Raw genomic sequence first — 19,777 nt, forward strand, 5'->3', positions numbered from 1 at the left:
GTTGAACTTTTGTTTGCTAGAAAACTGTTTTATTGCAAATGACAAAGTGCATTAAATATGTATATCTTAAGTAAAACAGCATATAAACATTTAATTCCTGCTTTACAGGTAAGTGTTTTTATGTATGTGCAGTATTTGTCAGCAATTTTAACTTTTCCTTTGAAAACATTTTATATTTTTATAACTTGACAAGGTCATTCACTATCTTAAAATACAGCAGCTCCATTTGTATGTGCCTACAGGGAGAGCTACAGTTGATGGACTTTTTCTTACAAATATGTTGCTAAAACATTTATAACGTTTTTTAAAACCTTACAGGGAGTACAGCAAATAAAACAGTATGTGTGATGCTTTACAGCCAGTGCAATATAACCTGTTACCTTCTACTGGGAATCAAACTCTCCCATGCAACTGAGCAGCAGCTGATCAGAGATCTCCGCACTGGTTTGTTCAAAGTCGTCCAGGCTCTTTAAATAGTCCTGCTCGTCCTGTCCGTCTCCCCACAAGTCAGCTGGTTCTTCCTGTGGACACACTGTTCTCTGCTGGGTCTGGTTTGGTGCCTGGCTGGGCTCAATGTTTCCAGTGTCGTCCATTAAGTAAGCCTGGTCCTCATCGTCCTGTCAGTGAATGAGAGACGTGATCAGACGTTGAAGAACATTTGTCTTTGAACATAAACAGACGACAGAGTTTCCTGTCTGGATTGAGGAAACGCAAACAAACCAGTGTCATGATGTAGCTCACGCAGATCTCCTGTGGCAGAGGGTAACCTACAACAGGAGAAATGTTCAGGTGGTGTTAACACAATTCTGCAATTACTATAAGGTGCCCTTAAATTATTTTAAATATGAGAACTAAGAGGAGCAGCTTTGTAGATTCATAACCTACTTGAGGATCTGAAGTTCCTGCAGTCAGGATCGTGACACTTCTGGTACCACGCTTCCTCTTTGAGATCCACAACAATCCTACAGAGGGGGATGAGACCACATGAGGCAGGTGGCGCAAAGTCAAAGAAACGTGTAACATGAGACACTGCACGTACATTATGTTGTTGCTTTTATGAAACGTTCCCACATTTTCACACCAGCGGTATTTGACAATGTCGTAGACGAGCAGTTGTTCTGCGACAAAGTAGTTCCATCGCCTGATGCCTGTTGAGGTAAACAAGAGGAACTGGTGATATCATTTGCATTGTCCAAAATAAATAAACATTAAAATCAAGGGGCTGGATAATATGTGATGAAAGAAATATGACAGTAATTTGGACCATATACTATGTTGTTTAAGTGTGAGGTTATTTGCATAAAATTACTTTCCGAGGAAGAAAATCTGTAATTTGTAGTGGATGATCAAACATCTACTAAGATAACCCTTTGTTTACTAACTCAACTACAACACACCAACGCTTTTTGTCGTTTAACTTAAAAAATAAAAACAAATAAAATAAAATAGAGTCTGAGAAAATTATTCCCAAAAAATCAATTTATGTTGTTATTTTGTCCAAGAAAAAAGATAAAAAAATAAACATTAATTGTTCCAGTTTTTCATACATGAGGGTCTATAGAAAACACTTCCTGTATCAACCCAAACACTTACTTCCTTGAATACCGTCCTTTCTAACCAGGGTTAAGACAAAGTTGTCCACTTCTTGGTGAGGGGACGACAGGGAACCAGAAAGTGAGTCTGTGAGGAATGGATTGAAAAAAAAAGTTACATACATTTAAATGTAAACTATATACATGTTAAAAAATATCAAGGTAAAATGTTGTAATATATTTCAAAGAATCCTTTGTTTTCAGTTCAGTGTCACCTGGAGTAGTGGCTGATCCCTGCAGAGGTCTCTGGGTCATGGATGTCTTTGTTTCTGGGACATCCCATGAGAGAATCCTCTGACCTGTGAAACTGATGATATTCAGAAATAAGCTCTGGTGCTGTGGTTTAATGACACTTACATAAGTGAGTGTCAGAGTGCTCCAGTGTACCTCACATTACAGACCAAGGACGCCAAGAACACACTTTCCTCATAGGAGATCTCCTTCTTCTGTTTGGCAGTAAACTGGTTGTTGTCTGCCACACTGAAGGCAGCGTTCTTTCCCACTTTTGATGACTTGTAAAGGCGGAAATTTCTGTTCTTGGTGTAGACACCTACATTGAAGACATTGCAAATAAAATCCATGTGTACATACTAGTAAGGTTCACAAAGAATGATTTGTAAAGTGGTTTGTCTTACCAAGATCAACAAAGAGACAGTCCTGGCCGTCCTTGTTTTTCACCTTGAGGAAACTCAGGTCTGTCTCTTCCTGCTTCCGTCTCTTGGTCTGAGGACTTTCAACGACATCATCCATTTCTTCTGCTTTTCCCTCAGGAACAACACGTGTTCTGTGTCAGAATATCAGTGATTTAGAGATGATGAGGACAGAGATCAAAATTTGTGCATCACAGTCCTAAAGAAAACGAACCGTGTTTCACCGTTTTCTGCTTCCGGATGAATCCCACCATCCAGGCAACCTCCATGTCTGGCTTTGATCAGGACGGGTTGAAGAGCTGCGTGGATAAACCGACCTAAAAAACAATGAATGATCAAACAGAATATATGAATAAGATACCAATTAAAAATTATGTTTTTGGTTGCCTCCATGTGACCTGAAACATACCAACATGTATGTTGTCTTTGAACACTGCGTTTTGCAGATTGAAGATGAGATGTTGACTGAACTTCTCCTCGGTGCTGGACTCAAGAGTGAGGACGTTCTTTACAGAGCATTCAAGCCCATAAACCTCCATCAGTTTGTTACAGACAAACTATGGACAAACAAAACACAGACAGGTCATAAACATACAAACACCCTGGATCTCTAAAGAAAGAAAGTAACAAGATACAGAAAATGATTTCTATCGAGATCTTTCTTTAATATATACAGTAATTATTGAATTATTATTTTTAAAGATTTACAGTGGGCTCTGAGAAACTGTTTGATAAATTTCTGACATTTTATAGACGTAATGAATGATCAATCAATAATCAATAGATTAAATGACTCGTCCTTTGGCCTTATAACTCATAAACTAAACAAATAAATCATTATCTATATGTAAAACAAGCTGCTCAATAAAAACAGAAAGTAGGTAAATGTTGAAAGAACGAACCCAACCTGGATTAGAGAAGACACCATAGTTTTCCCATTAGCCCCTTTGTTTGAGGGCTTGTGAAACTCCAAGTCAAAGTAAAGCTTACAAACGGCGCCCTCTGGAATCACCTCGTAGCAGTGCATCAAGGACTGAGGGTAGGTCCTGAAGAAATATTGACAAAATCCCCATCAAGGCCCAGAGCACGAAAAAAGGCGCATCTGATTTTGCAGAATGAAGCTACTAATCACCTGTAGTAATGCCACAGCTCAGTGTAACTGGTGACCAGGTAGATCCTCTGACCTTGACTTGACTTTTCTTTTTCGAGTGCAAAAACATGTATAGCCTGGAAAAACAGTAGCGTACAAATGTGAGAATTTTTTCCTGATAAGACAGAAAACAACTTCTACAACAAGGTCAAACATCAGAGAGATGAGACTGTCCAGTGTCACCAGTGTGTCGCGTTACCTCTTTGCAGCTCTGAGCGAAGCCGATGGCCAGACTTTGACGTGGGAAGAGCTTCCAGACAGACGAAGGCTGGCACGGCCACAGTCGAGGTTTGTAGGGAGCGGAGAGAGGTTTGTGCTGGAATGACTGAGCGAGCTGCTCGACCTTCTTCAGTCGCTCTCCCCACTTACTCATCCTCCAGGTCAGAGGTCAGCTGCGGCGTCCTGGAGCTGGTAAAAATTCAGAGAGTTGGTCGAAGACAGTTGAGCAACTCTCTGAATGGATGGATGAGCCGTGATCGTCCCGTCATTCTCCCACCTGAAAAAAACAAACACGTTAAGCAACAGATCATATAAATCGGGGTTTCTACCCTCACCGAAAAAACGTGTTTTCAGATTTTTGAGATCCGACTCAATGTTTACTTGATAAACTCAGTTTCTTGACTGACTGCTGGATTCTAAAAATTAAAGAATTCGCTGAGATTAGTGGAATCCATTCTTCCCTCTCTGCAAACCGGCTGCCACGAAACAAAGCCAAAGCTGATTTCCTGCCACCTGTTTTTAGTTAGCGAGCTGGTGTTCTCATGAAATGCTGCTCCTGTTCATCTCCCAACACAACTTTGGTCTTTGAGGCTCTTTTTTAATTTGTGTCCAAAGAACTTGTTTCCTTGCTTTGCAGACTTTTGTGATGAGGTCGCAGGTGAGATTTCCCTCTGATGACTCTTCCATGCAGATGATGTTGTGCATCAACAACACACAGTGTAAGCAGTTCACCGCCACCACAACTTTCTGGTCTAAACCCACCTGGAGCTCCTTTGCACTGACGGAGTTGTGTTGCGACTTTTGCCGCTGTGTCGTGGTTTTCGCAGTTGTTGTGTCGTGGCATTTGTAGTATTATTGTGGTGTTGGTGTTAGTTGTGTCGTGTAATTTTGCATTCGTGTTTTCCGTTGATGCACTAGTGTGAGACGTCTCGGCCACCGTAAATAAGAACCACAACAAATAGCAGGACGTGGAGCTAACGAGGCGAATCAATTACATGTCACCAGTTTGTTTATAGCTCGATACACTTCATGTGACACAATCACATTAGGATTGTTATTAACAACATCGTTCACCTGACACAGTTCAGTGGAGGAACCAGGCTGCTCCTCCTGTAACACAGACTGAAACTCTACTTCAGCAGCATTAACTCTACTGTGGCTGTCAGCAGGACACAGTCGGCCATTACTCACCATTAGTTGAAAACAAACCAGTCCGGGACGTTTCTCTTTGAGTCGAACTGTCAAAACAAACACAAGCGTCTGTCACCAGCGTCCATTTTCTATTTTGGCGCGCCTGGAACCGGAAACGGCGCTATTTCCGGTCATAAAACTATATCCGTTATCTATAACAGAGATAAACTGACTCTGATATTATTCCTACATGTTTATCGCACGTGAAGAAGTGTGACTGAACCATAACAAAAACACACAATGGACCGGATCAGCATCGACCACACAGGGGGCGTACTTCCGGTTGTGTTTTTCAAAATAAAACCCCCCACCACAACGACAGTTGAGTGAAAAAACAAAGTCAGAAAAAATGTATATATATAAAAGATATTATAAATTGAAACGCACATGTGACACACAAGGTGACACTGAACACTGAAGGTGAGTAATACGAATCCTCACATTCTTCCCTAATAGGTAAATATACTTGTACATATATGTACTCACATTACACTGTAGTTTATTTTTTCTGATCCAATTCAAATTATAATCAACCACAGAGAAATTGTCAAAGTATTCCAGACTTCACATTGTGACTCACCTACAGCCTGGAAAAACTGTGTCAGTGAAGAAAGAAGGAAGGAAGTGAGAGGAGGTCACAGAATGGGAGGTGTTTATAACAAGCCCTATCTCCAGGGAACACCAAAGAAAACGTCATTCACATTCATCAGGTCAGTCTTTGTACAGTAAGGAATGTTATTTCACTTTATAAGCTGTTGAAAACCGGATGGGCATCAAATTATTTGTCTGTTATTGTTACGGCTGCCAGGCTACCTCCTTGGGGTATGTCATTTCTGTGTGTATTTATGTTAAGTAGCTTGCGAGAGGTCCGGGTTCATATCCCGGATGAGCCCCCATTTATGTTACGACCCAAGCTCGTAGAGGAAAAGGGAAGTACATACACCAGTTTCAGTTGCTAGTGGAAATAAAGTCATTTATTTACAGAACAGAAAATAAATAGTGTACTTACCTTTTCCTCTACGAGCTAGGGTCTTAACATAAATGGGGGCTCATTCAGGATATGAAAGTCATTTATTTCTTTAAAAAAATTACTTTAATTTCATCTACCAACTCCCACTGGTGAATGCACTTCCCTTTTCCTCTATGAGCTAGGGTCATAACAGTAATGTTTTTATGTAAAGGAGCTTTTTTTCTCACATGAAACAAAAGACTTCTGCATTCCTTCTGTACTAAATGACAGTAAGAAACAGGCCATTTGAAAATCATACAGCAAAAAAATGAGAAAAGATTAAAAAGAAGATTTGAACGAGAATTGATTACAACAGTCGTTAAGATCAGGGCTAGGAGAAAGCAAATGTGTCTTAAAGATAGATTTAAAATTAGACAATAAGTTTACCAGGATATCCTCAGGGACATTGTTCCAAAGGAGGCCCGGTAACCTCTGGTCCCCCCCAGCCACGGTTAAATGGCGAGTAGCACCTGAGGTAAGATATGGTGTCAAAAGATCCAAAATGTACTTAGGTGCAAGTCCAGAAGGGGCCTTAAAAGTCAGAAATGAAATCTTTAAAACAAATCTAAACTTTACTGGAAGCTAAAACCATAGTAATATATTCTAGATTTGGTGAGGAGTCTAGCTGCTGTGTTTATAGGGGGTCTTACAATATTAGAAAAAAAGATGAACCTGTATTTTCAGAAACAACCCGAGAAAACAACCAAGTTTGTTAACACATCACAATCTGGAATGAAGAAAATAAAAAAGTGTATCTTAAAAAGCTGGCGTAGAACAAGTAAGTAGACATCAGGGGGCCGATGAGGTTTCCTTCCACAGGAAAGGAGAAGGAGCTGCCTGGTGAGATAAGTATTTTTTTTCCACTTCCCAGTAATTTGATCTGCGTACGATCATCACACCCCTGCAGTTTTCAGTGTGTGGACTTGATTTTATTTTCACTGCTACCAGAAATAAATTCTCCTGACTTAAGGTATGTGCTTTTCAGCATTTTCAACATCTGTTTTTCATTTTAGCGTTGACACTTTAGTTACATTTAGTCTTATCTGGTGTCGGGTGGTGGTTGCTGTGTTCGGAGGAAAAAAGAAAACTGATAAAGGGAGATTGAGGGCTTGTCCAAACAAGGAAAGCATTAGAGGAACTAACCAGACCAGCCAATCCTGACACAGACATTTTTATTCAAGTTGGGTCCTGAAATTCTTCTCTCTGATTTCTGGTGCATGCAGCAGTCTGTGTGTGGACGGACACAGACGAGAGGAAGCCCTTTAAAATGTGGAACAGACGAAAAGTGCTTCTTGCTGCAGTTGTTTTCACAGCCCTCTACTACAGCGTAAGTATTCTTTACCGTACAAATAACAGTTGATTGTTATGATGTTATATGATAAAAATGTTCTCCTCTCAACAGTATTTTAATTTCCATATTCAAATAAAGGTGGCAGCAGAGGAACCGAAACAACTGGACATGGCCCCAGATGCTGTGGACTACCTGTATGATAAATGCAGAAACAAGGCCATGGATAAGTTCATCCATTCAGGCCTGTTAAGACAAGAGCTGAACCTCACTGTGGGTTTCCGGACAGCATGGAACGTCAGTAGCCAGTGTTCCAAGCTGATCCCAGGAGGAATCAAAGAACATACTGCTGCACTGGGGGCATACGTCAACGGGGACTTTAAAGACACCTTTAACAGCCAAGTGGAGACCATGGGCGGGAACGTTAGCACCTACGAGAACAACTTCAGTTTCAAGTCGCTCCACTTCCTGCTCATGGATTACATGGTGCTGCAGAAGCCCCAGACTTGCAAGAATGTGTATGTTTTACCAGATAAAGCAGTCACGGCACAAGTTGGTTCAAAAGTGAGACTGAGGAGGTTCACCTTGGCCGAGTTGAGCTTCAGCACGCTAGAGAAAACACATGATTTGGACGACGAAGTGATTTTGAACATCACGTCTTGCTTCTTTGCCGAAGTGGGTGAAAACATTTGCATGAAGCAAACAAACACTGTCTTGTTGAGTCCAGCTGAAGAGTTCACAGTGGAGAGTAGAAATGTCACAACTGATCACAATGGGGAGTACACTGTGATCGTCTTGAAAGCCTCAGGTCAGCAGGGCTCGAACAACTGCGACATCTTCTCACGGTAAGAGACAGATTCTTATTGAACTCAGATATGTTTCTCAATGTCATGTGCATTGTTGTAAATTGTCGGTGTTATCTTAGAAAGTTAGTCATATAATCCTCATAGAGGTTGAATGCACAACCTACCAACCCTAACCTCTAAGAATTGTTTGGTATCAGATATATGTAATAAATACAAAAAGCATACAACCTTATGTGCTTTCTTTGTACCAACTCTGCTACATAGTGGTTGCAAGCTGTCAGTCTTTCGTGTCAGATGAAGAAACTGAGAAAATGGAAATAGAAAGAAAATCTCTCTGTAACATTTGTCAACAGAGCTGATTAGTTGTCAATTCAATATTTGAAGTTAAACTTGTTTTCTCAAAATCTGTTAACTCGGCAGCTTTATACATGTAAACAACTTTGAAGTCATTGTTCGACGAATTCAAGTTCAATTGACTGGCACAGAAATAAAACAGAAAACGGGAACATTTCTCACGTGGAATGACCAGAACTTTAGCAAAAAATCTTCTTTTTGGAACTTGAATGTTCATGCATGAATGTTCATGTATGACCAACTAAACATATTTATCTCTCTTTGTCTCATAGGTCTCCAGCTGTCGTCTCCACCCATGTGTGGCTTGTGTTGGTGCTTTTGTCTTTGTCTCTTTCCTTCTTTTGTTGAGTAAAAGAAATCTCAGACCAGTCGTTAAAATGCAAAATACTGGTTTGATTTTACAGTTGCACAATGAACAACTTGTTTTGCTGTCATGCAATTAAGATGTTGCAAGCTGCAAAAACATTGTCGCATTGCTTTTTAAATCACTTCTTCCATATTTTAATCATTGATTGTGTAATAAAGATGTATAATACGTCCTCCCATTGTGCAAAGCCCAAATATTCCAGATACATCTTACGCTGGTGTGGAGCCAGAAGTGATTGAAGAGTGGAGCTGTGGTATTGAGGTCCCGCTAATACACAAAATTGAGCAATCGCAAATCAGTCTCAGTTTAATATATCATGACGTTTAACCACATTTTTATAGCATCAAATAACTAATTACAACCAGACTGGAAAAATTACCACTTGAACAAACATCAGTGTGATAAGAAATGACAGAAAACAACTTTGAGAAAAATATATTCCACTTGTACTTATACTGAGTTTTTAGTTGTCTTTTGAAGGTTCTATTTTATGATGTACAGCCACCAGGAGGCGATCCAGATGTTTTGGCCTCCCTTTCGAGGTGCTTTGTTTATGCAAATCAAGCAATGCTTACTTTAGTAATTCAAAGATAGTCTAGTTCCTTTTTATCGATGTGTTTGTATTTTATGCTTTTATCAGTGAACGCACGTTAAAAAGATGAACTCTTACCTCACCAGGATGCTCCAAAAGAGGCAGTCTCAGTTGAGAACAGCAGCTTTTAGACGTACGAGTTGAAATAAACTGGTTGAACTCCCCTCGTCTTGCTTTATTTTGACTGGTTGAGAGAAAGGGGGCAGAGCCAGTAAGCTGCTCCTTTCATGTTACAATAAACAGGTCCAACAATATTACAGAATGACAAATATAAACGTCAAGTTCTAAGGCACATTTATTACGTACAAAAGTCCACAAGAAAGCATAATTTGCATAAAGTCCACAAGAAAGCATAATTTGAGCACATTTAAAGATGGCACAGGCTTTCTCCAACTAACAAAAACATGAGCGAGCCCTTGTGAATTTACATTTGGTCATAAAATGCAACGAGCTGCATTTCATTTCAGATTTAAGGGCATCAGTGTTGTTAGAGCGTCACTGCTGGATGAAATCACTGAGTCGTGGTCTGATGGGATTAAATGTACAGTATGTCTACAGTGAGTATGACATTTAATAAATCCATAAAGTACCAAGTTATGTAATATAGCATGCAAGGATAACGTGACGATAATGCAGCTTAAAGTACATGATGCTGACAAAGAATCTTATAAAACATACAAATATGATGTAATCATTTAAAACACCATGGCTCTAACCATCAACCATGTTTTACCAAAGCGTCAACATTATTTAATGACTATAATCAAAATGTATCAAACCCAAGGAAGTACAGCACATGAGCATGAATGCGATATCTCATTAGGAAAATCAAAGGCATTTAGCAACAAATGTCTTCATGAAACACTTTCTAGTAATACTACTGTTACGAATCCACATATAAATTAATTACTCACTGACTAGTTGGACTAATTTTTTGGGGATTTTGTTAGGATACATAATAGCAACAAAATAAGATTGCAAATTTATGAATAGCAGCATTTTACAATTTAAAAGACATTCAACTCTAAATTCTGAAATAAAGACATTCATGTATTGGGTTGAGTTAAAATTCCCTAAAGCTACAATATGAAACTCTTTTTATGACATTTTTTTATTATTATATGTGCTCGAAAACATCCTCGCCCCATATTGTACCACAGCCCATCCCTATAGCTCACATCTCTATAATTAAACAGCAACAAAAAACACTGCAATCTGCATTTATCAACTCGAACAACCCTGTCGACATTCAGCTGGCGTGTGTCCAGCTAACTGTCTTTATTATTGGGCTCAGAGTTGAGTCTTCTTGACCTGTTTCCATGACAATAAACACTCTTGTCTTTGCTGAGGATGCTGGTGTCGACCCGTGAGAGGGTGCACATGCTGCTCTGGTAACCAGGTCGCAGTCTCGTGTTTCGGAGCTCCAGCTCATCGTAGCTCGAGACGTGGACAAAGGGACACCAGCGGAACACATGCTTGAAACCGGCCCGAAACCTGCAGCCAAAATCAAACCCGTTAACTACGCTGTTGTGTATCGTGTAGTGTACTTTCATGTGGGTTTTTTGGGTTGTGCCATATTTGTACCCACCTGCTGTTGAGGCAGCAGTAGATGATGGGGTTGTACATGGTGGAGCTCATCGCCAGCCACAGCACCGACAGGTAGACCTGCTGGATGTTCTTCCACTTGCTCAGACGCTTGTTGAGACCCGTCACGATGAAGTAGACGTGATAGGGCAACCAGCAGAGGGCAAAGGTCACCACCACAATGATCATCATCTTCACCACCTGCAAGAGAGAGAGGGAGAAACGCAAACGTCATCACAACAAAGTCCAAAGATAACGCTGAATTGACAGATGCTGAAGTGAAACACTGCAGAGCTGAGAGGATGTCGGATGATAATTTCTTCCGCCAAGCAGGTTATATTTGCTTCTGCGATTGTTTGTTTGTAAGCAAGATTACGCAAAAAATACTAAACAGATGTCCACAAAACTTGGTGGAAGGAAGAACCCATTCAACTTCGATGCAGATCTAGATTTTTTTTTTTTTCACTTCCTTTAACGTTGTGAGATACTGCGTTTGTGTCCACATTTTCCTTTATTTCTCATAGAATAATTGATGGATCTTGATGGAAAAATGTTTAGGGGACTGACGTCTGTGAGTGTGTGGAATTTGGTGCAGCTTGATTTAATTCTAAGGGGACTGTTGGGCCTTGGTGGAGATAGGAGCTCTACTGACTGACATTCTTGTTTGTTGGTTTGTTTGTCAGCAGGATCACGTAAAAACTACGAAACAGATTTCCACAAAACTTGGTGGAAGGATGACACATGGGTCAAGAAAGAAACCATTAAAGTTTGGCACTGATCCAGGATTTGTTTTCCATTTTCTTTAGCATTGTGAGATGTGATGTTTGGACATTTTCAACAATTTCCCATTGAATAATTAATGGAATCTTGATTATAAATATATTATTGGTTGGATTGAAGGGATAATTTGGCCTTGGCGGAGCTTCGCGCTCTAATGAGTAGCATTCTAGTTTGATAAATTATAAATAAAACTAGACGGGCACTACCGCCAAGGCTAACGTTCTATTTCACCAAGTGACCAACAAATTCATGGTTCTATCAAGATCCACTCTTCTTTGGGTCATGCCCCACCCCTCCACAAAATATTTCATGGAAATCGGTTCAGTAGTTTTTGCGTATATCAGACCAACATTTTTCTGATAGACTTCCTCTCTGCATCATCTCGTCCTGTCAACTCAAGAATCATCGACAAAAAGAAGGAACACACTCTGACTGACACACAGTTAGAACCCATGGCAGCTCTTTATGAGCACATGAAGAGTCACTGAAGAAGTGGGTTTGTTGTCTGTTTCTCTTCATTCTGAGAACAATGGCGTCTCCGGCCGGCGGGTCCAGAAGGTCTGCCATACGAGGAGAGGGAAATGTCAGTGATGACGCACCAGTCCCAGCAGGTTTCAGGTAGAGCAGATGAGAGAGAGAGCTCATCAGTGTGTTACGGCACAAAACAGAGCTGCGGGGGGTTAAAAAAGGGAGTAGGCGTCCGGGCACCACCGAGCTCATGTGCGAGACTGTGATGAGAGAGCGACCTCCTCTTATCTCCTGTCCAGATGGAATCCTGTCATCCTCTGCCCCTTGAATCAAGCCCGACATTGTCTTGTAGCTTTCCCGACATTTAGAAATCTCTTTCATGTTTCTCGGCTCAATTTCGCCGGCAATTTCGGTCTCTGATGATTTTTTTTCGATGAAACCCCTATAACAAGATTGTTGCTGCACCTGCCGCCGTCTCTATTTCTGTGCACTGAATATGTGCTTGTGTCTGTGGCACAAAAGAAAATGGAAATGTAGATCTAAGGCAGACATCTATTCTCCAGTGAAGTTCTATTTTGAAGTTTACATTTTTCATCCCACTTCATCAACTACAGTTTATCAGAAAAATATGAAAGTTGATCTTTTTTTCCCATCCTAAACATCTGAATACCTCCGCAGCCGAACCTTTGTACCATGTCGGAAAATAATCCGACATTATAACCAGCAGTATTTGTGACTTTTATCAATCAATGTTGTTCTTTGGCGTTAATCCCAGATCTGTCTCGATAGATGCTCGTCATGACAGCTGTGATGACCTTAATCCCTGTTGAACCCAACCCTCTTGCTCTAAAGCACACTGTGTCGTCTGGCTGAAGACGCCAAACTACGATAAAGCAGGTGCCGCTCGATGCTTCTCTCTTTTTCTCGTGTGCAGCTGAATGATAAGCGTTTATTGCTGCATCACGACAAAACATGATACAGTTTCTCTGCCTGTGGTTTTCAGATTATAAAAATAAAATAAAAATGGGAGTTTCCTTCATTAACCAGCTCTGCACGACACATTCAGCCGCTGTTTGTCACACGAATGATCAAATTGCTTTTACTTGTTTGTGCGACAGGCTTCTCCAAACAGCAGCTTTCTTAACATGGATCCTTATTGCTGCTGTAGACCAGAGTCCCTGCTGCTCAGATATGATGAGGACAAACAAGTAGTATGTGAGCTTTGGAATCGCCTGGTTATTAATTAATTAATTAATGATTAATTTATCATTAAATGAGATCTGATCTTCATCTAAATCACAGATACAGGCAAACACAGTGTAACTAGGATCATTACAAACAATATGTAGGTTTTAGTGAACATTTAGAGTGCGTGCGTGCGGCTGGAAAAGCTAAGTGTACCCTTGAATTTAATATGTGGTCAAACCTCCTTCAGCAGCAATAACCTCAAACCAGAGCTTCCGTTGCTGCAGATCAGAGCTGCACAATGTTCAGGCTTCAAAGCTTCTCTATTGGTTTGTGGTCTGTGTATATAAGTATATAAAAGTAGTAGATATGAAACTTAACTTTATTCATATTGAATACCTGAGGTCAAAAAAATTCAGTTTAGTTGCACTTATATTGCACTTACATGTAGCGCTTGTAGTTTGGCTTTTTTAAAGCTAATTGTATTTACTTGATTCTTGTAGTTCTGGGTTTGTACCCTCATGGTTGAATGTACTTATTGTAAGTGGCTTTGGATCAAAGCATCAGCTAAATGAAATGTAAAAAGCATAATGCTTCCAAACCAAAAAACAAAACAAACAAAGTGTAAATATGTTAAATAAATGTGTGGTTTACCTTCCGCTTGGCTCGGAGCTGCCCGTGATAGTTATCGGACGAGTCTCCGGGGATCTCCCCTCCCCACAGAGTCACCCCCACAATGGTGTAAGTGATGCTCATCACCACTAAGGGCAGCACGTAGACCAGAACTGTCACTATGATGTGATACCTGCACAATTGAGGAGACAAATCACCAGTGTATTCTGATGTACTGGATCTGGAGTTACACATTAAAACGTTTCCAGAAATATTCAAACCAAGAGAAATCCATCATTTTAAACAAGGCAAACCTCTTACCGCTTCTGAGCCACATTTTTAAGTAGTTTATAGATCATTGTAATTTTTTTCAGCAGTGTCCAGTATGAGACAAATAATGTGTATTTTAAACATTACAGCATGTTAACGTAGTCTTCTACATCCCCAAATTAAAATCATGAATCTGTAAATGGCCAAACTCTGCACCATTTAAGGATACACAATCAGCTGATGCACAAATAAAGATAAATGTAAGAAACTTGATTTCACATTGAATGATACTGAAGCCTGAAATGAGCTTGAATAAAGACAGTTGTCAGTTTGTGTGTGTGTGTGTGTGTGTGTGTGTGTGTGTGTGTGTGTGTGTGTGTGTGTGTGTGTGTGTGTGTGTGTGTGTGTGTGTGTGTGTGTGTGTGTGTGTGTGTGTGTGTGTGGGTGGGTGTGTGTGTGTGTGTTCTCACATGAAGGGGTCGTTGGCCATGCGGGGCCAGGCCACGTAGCAGAGCGTCCTGTGAGGCAGAGCTCGGGTGGTGGAGAAGAAGCAGAGGGGGAAGGCGAGGACCACGGCCAGACTCCAGATACAGGCGATGACTCCCATGGTGGCCTTTGCCGACAGACGCTGTTTCAGAGGGTGGATTATGGCCATGTACCTGCGAGGGGCAAAAACGGACTTTAGAAAAATAACAGTTGCTTGCTGTGCTTAATGAAGACCTGTATTTATAGACATGACCATTATCACAGCTGGCATCTGGTGGGATAGGTCACTGTGTCCCACTCACTCAAAGCTAAGGACGTTTTCAAACCATTATAAATTGAATTCCCTGCACTGAAAAGACCTATTTATCATTATCCTTACTGATCACTAAAGATTTTGTTCAGTGCATGTCTGAAAGCAACTATGGAGACATAGAAAGTAAAATTCTTTCACTTTTGTAACAATTATGGTTAAAAAATGCTTTTTCAAATTGTTTTTAAAATGTATTTGATTTCTGGAATACATCCTGCGACCCTCCATCTGTGGCTCGACCTGCCAAGGGGTCCAGACCCCTAGTTTGGGAACCACTGGTCCAAGTCATCAAACCTTTAAGCAACATACACTGATCCTAATTTCTGAGTTTGGTGAACAAATTACTGTAAAATGTAAGTTGTATGTGCATCACAGCGCTGCACCGACTGCCCGACGGTCTTTGCTCCGTCCACTGCTGTTTTAAAAACCAGGTTAAGAACCTTTTTACTCATAAGCTCATCGCTGTATTCTATGCTATTTTGTATCTATTTTTCAGAGTTCTATCTGTTTTATTTGTATAACTTTTCCACTTGTTAAGTTTTCATATCCTTTTTATTTCTGCAACAATATGTTTTACCTCTTTTATTTAACCCTTTTAATTTTTTTATTAGGGCCCGAGCACCGACGGTGGGAGGCCCTATTGAAATTGTAAGGATTTTTATTATTAGGACCCGAGCACCGAACGGTGGGAGGCCCTATTGTATTTCAAAGGATTTGTATTTCCCTTTTGGGGCTTTTTCGGGGCCTAGACATGCTCAAATTGTTACCAAAGTTTGCAGGGAATTCAAAACCCCAAAAAGTAATTGTATTCTGGAGTAATTTGAAATGGACGTGGAAAAATGTCTCAACAGCGCCATCTAAGGAAAAGCCCCTCAGTTAGCTTTCACCGATCTTCACAAAACTCGTAGCCCAGGTGTATCATGACAAGACAAACAAAAATGGTCAGAGGTGCAATTGGAAAAAAGCAACAGGAAGCCGGCCATTTTGACTTTAGTGGCCATATTGGCCATTTTCCACATTTTTACTTTGACGAACTTGTCGTAGGGCTTTCATCAGATCAACTTCATATTGAGATTAGTGTCATTTAAACAAGATGGAGATAAAAACTAACTCAAAGATTGATTGTTCGTCACACGGTGTGACCGTGGCGTGGCGTCAAAGTTTGATTACACGCCATCAAAACATGAGGTTCTGTATCTCTGACCTATTTGTTCCAATCGAGTTCCAAACTAGACATGTAAGACAAGAGTCCCGGCCTGATGACATCGACACAGAAATCTTGACTTAAAATCACAGCGCCACCTGCTGGCTACAGGAAGTGACATGTTTTTACTTTGATGAACTGCTCCTGGCTGCTTTACAATATACAGCTCAAAAGAGCTCAGTCAAGTCAAAGGACCATGGTCAGAATTGTGACATTTCCTCAAACCGTGTAAACATTGAGGTGCGGCGAAAGTTCATCCTTCGCCAAAGGACACGATGTTGTCATAAGTCCAGTGTGCATTGTCCTATCACCGCCAAACTGATGTCTCATGATCAGAGACCAAGCCTGAACAGCTCTATGGTCAATATTTCCTCAGTGTCATAGCGCCACCTACTGATTCGCCATGAAACAGGAAGTACTTTGTAAATCCACCCTGCAGTATCCAACCGGCTCCGAACTACTGACCTATGATCACATTCCTGACCTGAACACATCCATATATTAATATTAGTTCAGGGTCATAGCGCCACCTACTGATCAGTGTGATAATTACGTTGTTGTAACATTGTCCAATTGACACAAAATTGCTCACGCTACATCAGAGCCCCTACTTGAACAGATATATTAGTCTGTATGTAATAATAGTGATGGCGCCACCTACTGGGAACAGGAAGTAAGCTATGTTTTACAACTATCATTCGATTTACATAAAATGTTCACAGTGTGATGTGCAATTGATAGCGTGGACCTTAATGAGCAATTAGCAGGCAAGGATCGACATCGCGTGAAAAAAAACACATGCAACGCAGAGACCTGCGCTTGGTCATTGATCCACTAACCGCAACAGGCTTCAAAATGTTGTTTTTGAATGGCCCCATACAGCAACTGGATGTGTGTATGAAATGTGCTTTATAAATAAAACTGCATTACAAAAATAAAACAAGGAAAAATGAATGATTATAGGGAAGAAGAATTAAATGCATGACACACATGGAGGTGTGTTACCTGTCGATGGCTACCGCGGTCATGGAGTAGATGCTGGCGAACACAGCGGTGACGGGGAAGAAGTTGTGGAACCGGCAGTAGACCTCTCCGAAGTACCATTCTCCGTGCGCCGCGTAGATGAAGTTGACGAGCGTGTTGAACGCGGCCATGGAGACGTCGGAGAAAGCCAAGTTGAGCAGAAAGTAGTTGGTCACCGTCCTCATGCGTTTGTGCGCCAGGATGATCCAGATCACGATCAGGTTCCCGAACACGGCCACGGCCAGCACCACGCTGTAGGCGATGGACCAGAGCGCGACGCGCCACGGCGGCTGCACGAACTGGTTGGTCAGGTTCCTGGTGGAGTTGGATCCGTCCCGTTCAGAGGCCATTCCCCAACGAGGGTCCCGGCTCGGGTCTGTTTTAAAAGCGCTGCTGCTCAATCACTCTGGCACATCTGATGCTGAGCAGTGCGAACATGTGACCAGCGAGGCAGAGGACAGAGGAGAGAGGGATGCAGACACTCCCCGCGCCATCACCCACTGAGGCATCGAACACTCAACATCACTTCATCAGGTGCTTTTGTTTTTTAACACAGGAAGAATCACTGATCTTAATACAAAAGAAACCATGCGAAGCTGATATGAGCTATTATAAAACCTTTATTTTGTTCTCATGAGGGTAAATGAGACAAGTATAATAATATAATATTAATAAAGTTTATTTTTGTGGCATAAATAAACGTGCTGAACATATACAAGCAAAATAATCACGACAATTATGATAAAACAATAGAAACAAGGAAGATAAGATAAAATACAGTTGAATTATATATACATCTGACATAAAACGATAAATTACACAGATATATAAATACATAAAACACACGAAAAACTCTCAACAAGATTTTAAAAAACACTTCAAGAGAAAGCAATGTTAAAAAGATGCATCTTAAGATTTCGTTTGTAAGCGTTAATAGATTTTGAGGCCCTAAGTCCTTCAGGCAGACTGATTCAGAGTCTTAATTGTTTTATTGTTTTATTTGTCTTTTATTTTAAACGACATTGTAGTACATTGTTTTTTGTATTTGTGAAGCACTTTGTTTTGAAAGGAGCTAAATAAGTAAAGTCTTTATTGAATGAAGTTGTTATTAAATAAAGTTTTGGATTTTAACAGGGTTTCCTCAGGTTTAGTTAAGACCTTTTAAAGGTCCAGTGTGTAAGATTTAGGTGAAAGGGATCTATTGGCAGAAATTGAATATGAAATAATCCTAGTGACGTTTTCACTTGTGTGTGTTGTTGTTTTCTTTACCCTAGAATGGGCGTTTTATATTTACATCAGGAGTGGGTCCACTGAAGGTTACCACAGGTCATCTTTCATGCAAGGGGAGGGGTATTCAGCTGCAACATGATACTTCACCAATAGATGTCACTAAATTCTACACACTTAACCTTTAAGACCATAATGACTGAAATTAAAGACCAATATGTCAAGTGTGACACATATGAAGGAAAAGCTGAGTACCATCATTTACATGTTTTGACGATAAGGTGAAGTAGCTGAGTGGAGAATAACCTGGGAAAAGCAACGTTACAACTACAGACAGAGACAATAGCCTCTGACCACAGTGTTTGTAGACTCTTCATCATCAGTTCCACATTGGTCTTTTTTTGTAATGACTAAACATGGAGACATTACAAACTTTGCATGTCGTACGTACTGAAGCTGAAATACAAACCTGATCAACAGGTGTTTATCGCATCTGTTTTTGTACAAGTTCTGCCCATTGGCTTATTTTTCTAATAATGACTCTGAGTGCAAAACTCTGGTAAAAGTCCAATCTTTGTTTTATGCCAGAGATTAATCGACTGTGATATCCTGCATTAGCACTGTAGGAAGCTTGGATCAGTCTGAGTGTGATACAGTTAATCCTCAATAGCTGTGACACAAAAAGCAAAGCTCAGCTTCTGGATTTAGATTTGTTTGAATTATGCAACCAAAAACTGATCACTTTAGGCCAACAACAAACACGTAGGATAATTCATTCTTCAATCATTTTATAAAATGTTTTATTTTAGTCAAAATCCTGATCATGAAAAGTTGTAGAACTTTTAATTGCATTTTCTAAACAATAAATGAAACATAATAAATGTTAAAAACATGGCGGCCGCCGTAGAGAGGACCCGCCCCCAATGTAAATATAAAGTATTAAAATATAAAGGCCCCATTCTAGGGTAAAGAAAAACAATAATTTGTACAATTTAGATGAAACACACTAGTGAAAACATCACAAGGATTATTTTAAATTCAACGTCTGCCAATAGATCCCTTTCACCTAAATCTTACACACTGGACCTTTAAGACCACAAGAAGGTCAGAAAGGCTGTTTCCTCTCAGCGAGACCTCATTACCCAGAGGCCACCTCTTTTGGGCCACTCCCTCTCTCAAATGTCACAGTTCGAACCTCCTCTGAATACGCCCTGTCGTCCATACTGAAAAGGTCACAAGACGATAATCATTAGCTGCATCCAAAAAACTTCTCCTCTATTTTACATAATTCAGGCTTGATTTAATCACAAGTGGAGTGAGCAGGAGTGAGGTGTGTGAGTCTCTGTGTCTCGTACATGTGTGTTTGACCTGTGTAAAGAAAATAACAGTGAAGTTTCATACAGTGGAGCC

The 19,777-nt window shown here is 40.4% G+C and overlaps 3 protein-coding genes across 7 annotated transcripts; 1 reads left to right on the forward strand and 2 right to left on the reverse strand.

The window, feature by feature from the left end:
• Window position 1: 1 nt before the first annotated feature.
• Window positions 2–5,486, reverse strand: primpol (primase and polymerase (DNA-directed)). 3 transcript variants are annotated; one of them, XM_035144687.2, is made up of 15 exons: window positions 5,383–5,486; window positions 4,803–4,849; window positions 3,592–3,888; window positions 3,375–3,469; window positions 3,150–3,288; window positions 2,652–2,799; window positions 2,457–2,559; window positions 2,228–2,376; window positions 1,980–2,142; window positions 1,808–1,899; window positions 1,594–1,680; window positions 1,040–1,148; window positions 886–962; window positions 721–767; window positions 2–617 (listed from the first exon to the last, which is right to left on the reverse strand). In XM_035144687.2, exons 3-15 carry the CDS (start codon window positions 3,763–3,765, stop codon window positions 384–386), a joined length of 1,617 nt encoding a protein of 538 aa, XP_035000578.2. In that variant the 5' UTR covers window positions 3,766–3,888; window positions 4,803–4,849; window positions 5,383–5,486; the 3' UTR covers window positions 2–383. The 3 variants fall into 3 exon arrangements, with proteins under 3 accessions (XP_035000578.2, XP_035000586.2, XP_035000571.2); XM_035144695.2 differs by lacking the exon at window positions 5,383–5,486 and adding an exon at window positions 5,289–5,325; XM_035144680.2 differs by lacking the exon at window positions 5,383–5,486 and having other exon boundaries at window positions 4,803–5,072.
• si:ch211-145b13.6 (GPI-linked NAD(P)(+)--arginine ADP-ribosyltransferase 1) lies at window positions 5,460–9,382 on the forward strand. 3 transcript variants are annotated; one of them, XM_035144719.2, is made up of 4 exons: window positions 5,460–5,512; window positions 7,035–7,138; window positions 7,241–7,944; window positions 8,532–9,382. In XM_035144719.2, the coding sequence occupies exons 2-4, from the start codon at window positions 7,079–7,081 to the stop codon at window positions 8,605–8,607; spliced, it is 840 nt and encodes a 279-aa protein (XP_035000610.1). In that variant the 5' UTR covers window positions 5,460–5,512; window positions 7,035–7,078; the 3' UTR covers window positions 8,608–9,382. The 3 variants fall into 3 exon arrangements, with proteins under 3 accessions (XP_035000610.1, XP_047200546.1, XP_047200545.1); XM_047344590.1 differs by having other exon boundaries at window positions 5,500–5,527; XM_047344589.1 differs by lacking the exon at window positions 5,460–5,512 and adding an exon at window positions 5,824–6,781.
• Window positions 9,383–9,495: 113 nt separating this feature from the next.
• Window positions 9,496–17,641, reverse strand: tacr3l (tachykinin receptor 3-like). The gene is made up of 5 exons (XM_035144705.2): window positions 17,123–17,641; window positions 14,588–14,776; window positions 13,890–14,040; window positions 10,807–11,003; window positions 9,496–10,712 (listed from the first exon to the last, which is right to left on the reverse strand). The coding sequence occupies exons 1-5, from the start codon at window positions 17,488–17,490 to the stop codon at window positions 10,487–10,489; spliced, it is 1,131 nt and encodes a 376-aa protein (XP_035000596.2). The 5' UTR covers window positions 17,491–17,641; the 3' UTR covers window positions 9,496–10,486.
• Window positions 17,642–19,777: the final 2,136 nt, after the last annotated feature.

This window comes from Hippoglossus stenolepis, chromosome 2, assembly GCF_022539355.2.
Source record: "Hippoglossus stenolepis isolate QCI-W04-F060 chromosome 2, HSTE1.2, whole genome shotgun sequence".
In the NCBI taxonomy this organism is placed as follows: domain Eukaryota; kingdom Metazoa; phylum Chordata; class Actinopteri; order Pleuronectiformes; family Pleuronectidae; genus Hippoglossus; species Hippoglossus stenolepis.

Coding starts and splice junctions, on each gene's coding strand:
- tacr3l (XM_035144705.2), bottom strand. CDS start 17,490: ATGGCCTCTGAACGGGACGGATCCAACTCCACCAGGAACCTGACCAAC. Junction 14,777..17,122: donor ACCGCGGTAGCCATCGACAG/GTAACACACCTC, acceptor TGCCCCTCGCAG/GTACATGGCCATAATCCACC. Junction 11,004..13,889: donor AGCTCCGAGCCAAGCGGAAG/GTAAACCACACA, acceptor TCTCTCTTGCAG/GTGGTGAAGATGATGATCAT.
- primpol (XM_035144687.2), bottom strand. CDS start 3,765: ATGAGTAAGTGGGGAGAGCGACTGAAGAAGGTCGAGCAGCTCGCTCAG. Junction 3,289..3,374: donor GAGCTGTGGCATTACTACAG/GTGATTAGTAGC, acceptor ATATTTCTTCAG/GACCTACCCTCAGTCCTTGA. Junction 2,800..3,149: donor TGGTGTCTTCTCTAATCCAG/GTTGGGTTCGTT, acceptor GTTTGTCCATAG/TTTGTCTGTAACAAACTGAT.
- si:ch211-145b13.6 (XM_035144719.2), top strand. CDS start 7,079: ATGTGGAACAGACGAAAAGTGCTTCTTGCTGCAGTTGTTTTCACAGCC. Junction 7,139..7,240: donor TCACAGCCCTCTACTACAGC/GTAAGTATTCTT, acceptor ATTCAAATAAAG/GTGGCAGCAGAGGAACCGAA. Junction 7,945..8,531: donor AACTGCGACATCTTCTCACG/GTAAGAGACAGA, acceptor TTTGTCTCATAG/GTCTCCAGCTGTCGTCTCCA.